General features: G+C 56.5%; 1 protein-coding gene across 1 annotated transcript in view; it reads right to left on the reverse strand.

Moving 5' to 3' along the window:
- RPS6KL1 (ribosomal protein S6 kinase like 1) overlaps positions 1–9,816 on the reverse strand; it is a 17,803-nt gene that overhangs the window by 3,589 nt on the left and 4,398 nt on the right. Inside the window, exons 4-9 of the mRNA XM_015558030.1 lie at positions 8,919–9,011; positions 3,028–3,075; positions 2,523–2,655; positions 761–1,341; positions 240–279; positions 32–121 (exon numbers count right to left, since the gene is read on the reverse strand). Coding sequence (XP_015413516.1) covers positions 32–121; positions 240–279; positions 761–1,341; positions 2,523–2,655; positions 3,028–3,075; positions 8,919–9,011 — 985 coding nt within the window. The remainder of the gene's footprint in view (positions 1–31; positions 122–239; positions 280–760; positions 1,342–2,522; positions 2,656–3,027; positions 3,076–8,918; positions 9,012–9,816) is intronic.

Raw genomic sequence — 9,816 nt, forward strand, 5'->3', positions numbered from 1 at the left:
CGGGGTCCAGGGCCCTGCCCCCCCTCCTTGCCTGGGGCACTGTAGAGGTTGTCCACAGCCTCCCGGCAGCACTGGGGCTCCACCTCTGACCACTGGCCAAAGTACGTGAGCCGAACATGACCTTCCCGTCAGTGTGCACAGGGGATGGAAGGGGGACAAAAAATATGATCAGTCATTGCTGAGCAGCTGGCCTGGGGGAGGGGCCTCCAGGACGTCCCCCAACACAAGGCAGGAGTCACTGGCCTCACTAAGCATGGCCTCCCTGAGGCCTGGAGACAACTGGGTATTCATAGGAGCTGCTGCCCTGGACTCCTGGGCCCGAAGGGGCTTGTTTCCAGACGCAACCTGGGAACTTCGCAGAGTCTTGTGTGAAAAGACTTGCGGGGGAGAAGAGGGGTGGGAGGCTGGCTGGTGTGGCTCAGTGGTTGAGCGTCCACCTTTGAACCAGGTCACCGTTTAATTCCCGGTCAGGGCACATGCCTGGGTTGTGGGCTCGATCCCCTGTATGGGGCCTGCAGGAGGCAGCCGATCAATGATTCCCTCTCATTATTGATGTTTCGCTCTCTCTCCTTCTCTGAAATCAAGACAAATATATTAACAACAACAACAAAAGGCTGGGGAAGCAGATAACCTCCGCCATTCCCTCGAATTAGTGGCACTCTCCTCCGTCTTGAGGCTTTGCCTGCTCCCCCCCCGCTCAAAATATGGGAAAGAAAGACAGGGATAAAGTGTTTCTGATGCAACAAGGAGAGAGAAATACTTTCCTACTAAAATTAGGCACGCCCTGCTCCTGCAGCGCCTCCAGGGCCACCAGCGTCTCAGCCGCCCACTGCTTGACCTGCTCTTCCTTCACGCTCCAGGCGCCCCCGCCAGACCCCTGGCTGGCCTTGTCCACTGAGGGGCAGCCCTGACCTCTGCTGCGGCCACAGCCCCCCAGCACCCGGCCTGCCCCCTCGCGAACCCAAGAGAGCCCCCAAGGGGACCCAGTGTCTGAGTTCTGGCCAGGTCCTCTCCGGGACTGGAGGTGCAGGCGGCCACCGGGAGCCTTCGGGGGGTCCGAGGAGCAGGAAGTGCTGGTCCTGGCTGAGGGTGCACCTTCGGCCTCTCTCTGGGGTCTGACGGGTGGGACCTCCCTGGCTGGGGCAAGGCTCCAGCAAGTCCAAGGAGACTCCAGCGGCACTCTGTCCTGCAGGTGGGTGTGGCCAGGGGGCAGCGGCGTTGGGGTGTGGAGGCTGAGGCGGGAGTTGAGCTGAGCCTTCATCCTCTCCAGGCTGGAGCCAGACCCGAGCCCAGACTGTTGGGGGCGTGCCTGGGAGAGCAGGTGGGACCAGAGCGTGCCTCCTGGCCAGGCGGAGGGAGCGGCAAGCATGGGGATGGAAGAAGAAGAGCATGGACACCGGGTCCGGCCCCACCCTGCGGGTCCTCTGCCCTCCGGTCCTCGCCTCTGCTCCTCCCTCCCGGAGCCTGAACCTAGAACGACCTCTCCTTCCTGTCACTCACCTAGAGAGGACCCCGCCTCCCCATCTGGCACGAAATAGGTGCTTAACCCCTAAGGAAATGTGAATTATTGTTAATGTCCTTGGTTTTGGTGTTGGTTTACCAGTGTTCAATATATTTTATACATATATACATTTAAAAATTTCTAGGGACAATAGTACAATGAAATGTAAGTTAGTAAAATAAAAGAAGGGCAGGCATGGACCTGTGATGACTCTATGTCAGGGGGCCTCAAACTTTTTAAACAGGGGGCCAGTTCACTGTCCCTCAGACCGTTGGAGGGCCGGACTATAGTTTAAAAAAAAACTATGAACAAATTCCTATGCACACTGCACATATCTTATTTTGAAGTAAAAAAACAAATGTTTTCGGTGGGCCGCATATGACCCGCGGGCCGTAGTTTGAGGACCCCTGCTCTATGTTATGAACTAGAATGTGCACCTCATTAAAAAAATCTCATCACCTGCCCTAGCCGGTTTTGCTCAGTGGATAGAACGTCGGCCTGTGGACTGAAGGGTCCGGGTTTGATTCTGGTCAAAGGCACATGCCCGGTTGTGGGCTCGATCCCCAGTAGAGGGTATGTAGGAGGCAGCCAACCAATGATTGTCTCTCATCATCAATGTTTCTATCTCTCTCTCCCTTCCTCTCTGAAATCAATAAATATATATATATATTTAAAATCTCATCACCCTAACAGGAGATCAATAAATACCTGCTACATGACCAGCTCCTGTCCTTACAGCTTCAGAACCACCACCCCACAGGGCATGAAAAGAGCCAGGACTGGAGGACATGGTGACAAAGCGGACACCTGCATACATGTCCTCTCGCCAGCCCTACGTGAACATTTTCCCCAGGATGATCCTGCCCCTCAGCACCCCTGGGGCCCACACAGCCTGACCCGGCCATCACCCTCCAGCAAGGCTGGGCCCTGGTCTGTGCTGCACACCTGGTGCGAGTTGCCCCCTCCCTCGGTTTTGGCATTTTAAGGGCAGGAAAGGGGACACCTCCCCAAGGCCCCTCACCTTGCACGTGCTCCAGGTGCAGGAAGATGGAGTCCTCGCTGACAAAGTACCGCAGCAGCTTGGTCATGTAGGGGACACCGTGCGGGATGATGGTCAGCCGCTCCCGGCTCGCCGTGTGACACCTGGACAGGCTCTGGGGAGGGGGCAGGCCAGAGGCTGCTCTGCTAGGGCACGTCAGAGCCCCAGCTTCAGTGACCACCAGATGAGGGAGGGGAGCCACCCTGAGGAGCAACTGCCTCCCCCACTTCCTGCCCTGGCCCTCACCCCTGTCTTCCCTATGCCGTCCAGGTCCCCCACCTTCCAGGCCAGGGAGGAGGCAGTGAAGTGTGTGTGTCTGGAGGGCCGGGGCACGCTCAGGGCAGGACAAGTGGCTTTCGGATTTGGGGGGAGCATGGACTTCATATAGAGGTTCTGGGTAGGGGGTTCCCTGGAGGGTAGCGGGGTCTAAGAGCTCTGAGAAAGTCCCAAAAGGAATGCAGAATGGAGGGGGCTGGGCGGCACCTGCCTTCACCACGAAGGTCCCTCCAGTCGCTGGGTCCTGGACCAGCTGCACCTGCCAAGGTCCAGGAGGCACTGGTCAAGGCACATGCTAGTTCCTGGGGCTCCACGGCCCTCATCCCAGCCCCCAGGTTCCTCCACTGAGGCGGACTCACTCCAGAGGCAGGGCAGAGAAGGCAGGCCCCCAAACGGACATCAATCCTGACCTGCTCATCCACTCTTCTTAGACCTGCAGGTCTTAGCTCATGTGCCGCCGCCTCCAGGAAGCCTTCCCAGCCCTCAGGTGCTCTCCCAGCTCACCCATAGGGGAACCTTATCACATGGTGTCTAATTTCCTGTCTCCCCACTACACTGTGAGCCCCAGGAGGACAGGAACCCCACTGTCCAGCTGTTTCCAGAGCACACATCCATGGGGAGTGGCCCAACCTGCAGGGTCCGAAGGTGTCATGGATGGAAACGACCTCAGAACCAGTGATTGTTCTTTCATTTTATAAGTGAAAGGCTGAGGCTCTGAGAGTGTGGCCCAGACCACCAATGGGCCAAGCCGTGCCCACGTGCCTGGCTGGGAGTGCTCTCTCAGGCCTCACCCACTGACACCCACCCTTCTTTTAAGTAATTCTCTCTGGAGGCTGTCTTTGGAGAGCAGCCCACTCCTTCGCCCGTTGGTTTTGTTCAGAGGCAGGGCCTTGTATCAAGTTGGGAACTTGCCCCTTCTCGTGGTGGGCAGGGTGGACCCCAGGCACAGGAGAGGGCATGCCGGGCATGTCGGGGGCAGAAAATGGCCCAGATTAGGGGCCTGCAGGGGCAAGACCACTGGGTGAGGTTGTGACTCCTTGCAGACACTCCCCGTGGTGGTGGGTGGAGCCCGGCCCACAGGCTAGACCACTGGGCAGTGAATCCTGCAGCCTCAGGTTGGAACTGGGCTTAGATCTTAAGCAAGTGAATCGGCTTCCTCATCTACCAAAGAGCGATCGCAAATGCCCCCTTCCCTCATCACCGGTTTGGTTGATGCCATCTTGGATGTAAAGGCCGTGAGCATGCCAGTTGTCACACTTGCCAACACACATCACCTCTCTGAACCTTGTTTTCTTAATTGCAAGTTGGGGTCATAGCAGTACCCCATCTGGAGGTCATTAGGATTCTATAAAGCAGACAACTCAAGCAGAGCAGCAACCTGTGCCTGCCACAAACACGCCCTCGATAATCTGTAGTGATGATGATGATGATGATGATGATTAAGAACCCCACTGGCTAGGGAGCACATACTCTGTGCTAAATGCTTTATATGATTTAGGCCCACAGCCCTACTTGGTGAGTGTTATTGGTGATCCATTTTATTGATGAAGAAATTGAGGTTCAGCCAGGCCTGTGTTGCTCAGTGATTGAGCATTGACTTATGAACCAGGAGGTCATGGTTCGATTCCCAATCAGGGCACATGCCTGGGTTGTGGGCTCCATCCCCAATAGGGTCGTGCTCTCTCATCATTGATATTTTTATCGTTCCCTTTTCCTTCCTCTCTGAAATCAATGAAAAGATTTTTTTTAAAAAGAAATTAAGGTTCAGAGAGGTTATGTTGCCCACGATCCCGCTCCTGAAAAGTGGTAGAGCCAGGCCTTGGATCCAGGCAGGCTGACCCCGGGCCCTGGAGAATAACCGCACTTGGGGGCACAGCCGGCTCACTCTGGCACATGCCTTCCCCTCTGGGCCCCAGCGTCCCGGTCACCAGTGAAATGAAGGCGGTGGACTTGGGGCAGCAGGAGTGAGGGGGCTCCTCCTCCAAGAGCCACAGACTGAACCCAGCCTGGCCCAGCTCCTTTGCCAAGTCTGTACAATGTTTGAAAAAGAAATCTGGGGTCATTTAGGAGAACAGTTTCCCACAAGTACCGACACCCGGATAATTCCCCACTGTCCCTTGCCAAGTGGGGCTTCCTACTACCTCGTCCGGGACACAGCCCTCTCATTCACAGAGCCCAGAAACCAGCGGGAAGGTCGGGGCAGTGAGAAATAAAACGCAATCAGGACATTGAAACAAGGGGGTTAAACTCTATACGTACATGAAAACCTACCGATCTGGAAAGAATTCGACCAGAACATTAGCAGTAATTATCTTGGAGTGAGGTAGGGTGGTGGGGAATTGTTTCTGTTTTAAATGTCTTCCTCTTTCCTGTTATCTCAAAAGGGTAGCAGACAGGGCATCTTCCCATTAAGCCCAGCAAACAAACACACCGCCTTCCTCTTCTGCTCCTTGCTACGCGAGACACAACACCTGCTAGGCACGTGGCCTCTGTGGCCTCAGTTTCTCGCTCCGTAAGAACAGTTACTAACAGTCAGCTCTACCCAGAGGAGCTTGTGGCCGTGAAGGAAAACCCCACGGCACCGTCCCATGTGGGAGCCATTACCCACGGGTGGCTATCAAGCCCTTGAAATGTGGCTGGTGCAGCTGCTGCAGCTTCTTTGGTGAAACACATGAACACTTTCTGTAAAAATGCCCAACGTATCAAAACCCCAGAAGGAAGCTCTCATGGAGCTAACAAGCCCAAAAGCTGCCAACAGGTTTGCAAAATCCAAGGTCCACGGGGGCTGGGCATGGGAGCCCAGTGAGCAGGGCGGGGGCGGGAGCGAAGCAGAGGCCGGTGTCCCTTCAAGCGGGCAGCCCTTCCTCCACTCCCTGCTGCTTCAGGGACCCCGAGCCAGCCTTTCCAGATCTCTGGATTTTGAGGAGAAGCAGGATATCTGGATGTTTATATGAAACCTGCCAACTTTTAAATGTTGGTAACTAATACATTTTTTAAAAAACACCCCGGTGTTTGAGCCAAAAAAACAAGAAGTGACTCGAACGACCTTTTTCTTCCCCATCCTTGACTCAGAGCCTGGATCCTGGACACGGCTCGCAGGCCTCCAGGCTCCCCGAGGGCAGACGCCTGGGTATTCTGGCCGACTGCCTACCTAGTCCTTGACCAACCCACCTCTGTTCCCTGCCACCCTCTATGCCTGCCAGTACCTCTTCAGCCCCAGAGACCCCCTCCCGACAACCGGGCATCTCAGGGGACGCGCAGGCTTCCTGAGCCAGCTCTTTGCCCTCCCGGGCTCTGTGCTGGGGGCCGCTGCTCTCCTGCCCGGACCTGCCTGGGCAGAGCCTTTGCCCTCCCGGGCTCTGTGCTGGGGGCCAGCGCTGCTCTCCTGCCCGGACCTGCCTGGGCAGAGCTGTGGAATGGGACACCGTGAGGCACATCAGACCTGGCCCGAGGCTGCCGAACACCTCTCCTAATTTGGGGAAATTGGTGCTCCTGGCTTGGGAACGGCGCAGGAACAGGAAGCTGGATCTCTGGAGGGAGGTGGAGCAGGTGAGGCGAATGCCCAAGAAAGGGTGAAAAAGGAAGGCAAGGCGGTCTCAAGACAGAACGGCTGCTGTCCACGTGCAGGACTCAGAACACTGGGTTCCGAAAACGCTTTGCCCAGGGGTGACCGAGGCTTAAGCAAATGAGGGGGATCCTGTCACAGACCTCGCTCTTGGCAACTCAAGGTGCCCATGTGCATCCTACAACTCCTGTAATTTAAAAAACAGCCCTGGCCGGTTTTGCTCAGTGGATAGAGCGTCGGCCTGTGGAATGAAGGGTCCCGGGTTCGATTCTGGGCAGGGGCATGTACCTTGGTTGCGGGCACATCCCCAGTAGGAGGTGTGCAGGAGGCAGCTGATCGATGTTTCTCTCTCATCGATGTTTCTAACTCTATCCCTCTCCCTTCCTCTCTGTAAAAAATCATTAAAAAAAATGCAGATGCTAAAAGCTAACACTACTTTTCTCAGGTCTTTAAAAAATAAATGAATAAATAAATAATAAAAAACAAAGTAGTGTAACAACAACTCACTATTTGCCAAGCTTCTGTCACCCGGAACTCCTCTCCCCCCAGCACCCCTGGCTCAGCGGGATCCCATGTGGGGCAACGGGGTGGCAGTCACCTCCCAGCCTGTGCAAGCCACATGGACTAGTTGGCGGGAGGGCAGGACTGCACAGATGGAGCCTGGCTGGGCCTTGCTGACATACTGGGGTCCATTCCAGGGACCTGGGAGTAGCAGCTGGAGCAAGGCTGGGGACGGGAAGCTGCATGCCTCCGGACTGGCGTTGGTCACCCGCATCTAGAGCCATCCAACGTGCATCACGTGTTTAAGCATGTGCCAGGCCTTTCCCCTAAATGAACTCATTTTAGTTCCCACATCACCCCGTGGCGGGAGGGTCCTCACCCACTGACCGGCGGGTGCTGAGAGGCGAAGGACCTGCCCTTGGCCGCCTGTGTGCTGCCCACACAGACTCCATCCTCCGGCGTGTGCAGAAGCACACACTGGCCTCCTCCGCTCTGAGGCTCCCGACCCATCAAATCCCCCGTGAGTGTTGGAATTAACAGATACCCGGCTTTGGAATTACAGATACCCGGCTCGACCCCAGAGATTCTGACTCAAAGGGCCTGCGGTGGGGCCCAGGCGTCTGTATTTTGGGGGAGCTCCCCAGGTGATTCTGACAAACAGCCAGAATGAGAAAGAACTTCTTCAGTGACTCCTCAGGCAGCCCTTGGTGGGGGCAGAGGGCAATCGAACACTGGCTCTGTGGGTGAAAAGGGGGCCACAGACGAAACCTGACAAGCTCAGGGGAGGCCTGCCTGACGGGCCTTACAGACTCAGGGACCGGAAGTAACCACACAGGGTGGTCTGAGCATAAAGCTTCCTAACCAAAGGAGAGTCGTAGAGGGTCCTCACGTCCTAGGCCTATGGCTTCCTTGACAAACCTCAATCTGTACCTTAGGTGAGCCTGTCATTTTGCATCTAAGATAACATACCTTTGAAATGTCAGCATTATCTCCTTTGCAGACACCCCCCCAGGGAACAACCTCCCACCAGATCAGGAGACCACAGAACCCCTCATGGTATCTTGTTCCCGGAATCCCGTCTCCATGTGCTGTAAACGTTACTCAGTGCCTGCCCGGTGCCCTCCCAGGCAAAAGAAGTACGTGCCTACCCATTTTACTTTCTACCCAACCCCAGAGATTTCCCCAAGTTGCTCTCCCGCCTCCCTCATCTATCGCCAATGAATTTTAAGTAACAGCCCCCCTTGGTCTCCCCTTTAATTTTAATGTATAAAATAAGTGGTAAAACTGACATTTTTTCTGGAACATTTTCTCAATCCATTGAGATTTTGCTTCCCCACAATTGTCATCAGTTGGGCTCAAATAAACTCATAAAAATTCGTACAGGTTTGGACGTTTCTTACACCGACAGCTCCAATCTCATTTGACCCAACTGTTTGTCCTTCTGACCTCCACTCTGAGTGTCCCAGGTACGGGTTGGGATGTCAGTTCCTATCTTCCTGTCTGCCTCGAGTTAAGGGGAAGGGTCCCAGGTGGGGTGAGGAGGAGGGTGGGGCCGGAGAAAGGGCAGAGCTGCCAGGCCCTGGATGATGCACGGGCCAGCGGGACACTCGGAGGCAGGTTTCTGGGGATGAGCACCTTCCCGCCACGGGACCTTCGCTGTGCTTGGTGGGAGACTCGGCTGCAGCCCTGGGGTGCAGAGGGAATGCGGGGTGGGGGCCGGTGGGAAGTGGGAGTGAGCCGGGGTGGGTGGCAGGATGCCCTGGGCACAGCTTCTCCTGAGGCTTCTGTCTTGACTCCCGGAGGGAGCAGTTTTCTGCGTGTGAGCTGGAGGGCTGTGGAAAGGCGCTGCCTGCCTCTTGGGTTCCCAGCTTCCTTCCCAGGACCTGACTGGTGTGTGCTGGGGCAGGGAGGGATGGGGGGCTGCTGCCCCCTTTTCAGTCTCCTCTGAAGGACTGGGCGTGGCTGCTCTCTCTGCCCACTCGTCACCCCAATCGCACACACCACCTCCTCCCACACCAAGGGCCCTGCTTACTCACCTTCTCGATGACCCCGACCACCCTGCAGCCCCTCAGCTGCTCCAGGGCAGAGCTCAGTGTGCGGATGGGCCGGAGCCTCAGGCTGCTGAAACCCTGCGGAGGGGAGACGGCTCAGGGCCCAGCCCTCCTCAGCCAGGCAGTGGGCAGGGCCTTCAGCTGCCGGGGGAGCACAGGGAGTGGGCAAGAATGGGGTACGGTCCAGCCTCACCTCACAGGGACAGGCTAGCAGAGAAGCTGGTCCTGACTTGGGCGGGGGGCCCACTGCCCTCTTCACTCAGCGCCCCCACCTCACACCCCACCCCCTCGCAGCCCTTCTCCAAGGCTCAGGGAGTCCCTAAGGCTTAAGCCCCCCTATCTCCAGGAGGCAGATGCTCCCGGGGGTGGGGAAATAACCTGGGAACGTGTGGATCCCAGGGAACATGCCTCGAAGACCAAGGCATGTGGCTCAGGCACCTGATTTGGGGAAAAGTGAGCCTAGGAGGGGTGCGTGTGCATGTCTGTGCACACCTGTGGGCATGAGAGGTGTGCGTGCATTTTCAACCCCCTCTGTGTGTGCCCTGGGTTAGGAAAAGCCACATGGGGAGAGCATCCGTGCACATCTATGTATGCATGTATGTGTATGTGCACACGGCGGTATTCGTGCCTGCTCCACATACTGAGGCCCGTTCAAACACAAACAGCCCTGGGAGCCTTGAAGTGTGTGCCCATGCGAGCATGTGTATGAGCCGTGGGCGAGGGTGGGGAGATGTGTGTGTGTGCTCTGTGAGGGCGCGAGACTGGACTGGGGATGATTCACTCAGTGTTGGAAAATGAATGAACTACAGAGGGTGTGGGAGCGAGAGGAAGCCAAAGGAGGGGGGAGGAGGGGCGGCCTCGGCACCCACCACTGCCCGCCCAG

This window comes from Myotis davidii, unplaced genomic scaffold, assembly GCF_000327345.1.
Source record: "Myotis davidii unplaced genomic scaffold, ASM32734v1 scaffold309, whole genome shotgun sequence".
Taxonomy (NCBI): Eukaryota; Metazoa; Chordata; class Mammalia; order Chiroptera; family Vespertilionidae; genus Myotis; species Myotis davidii.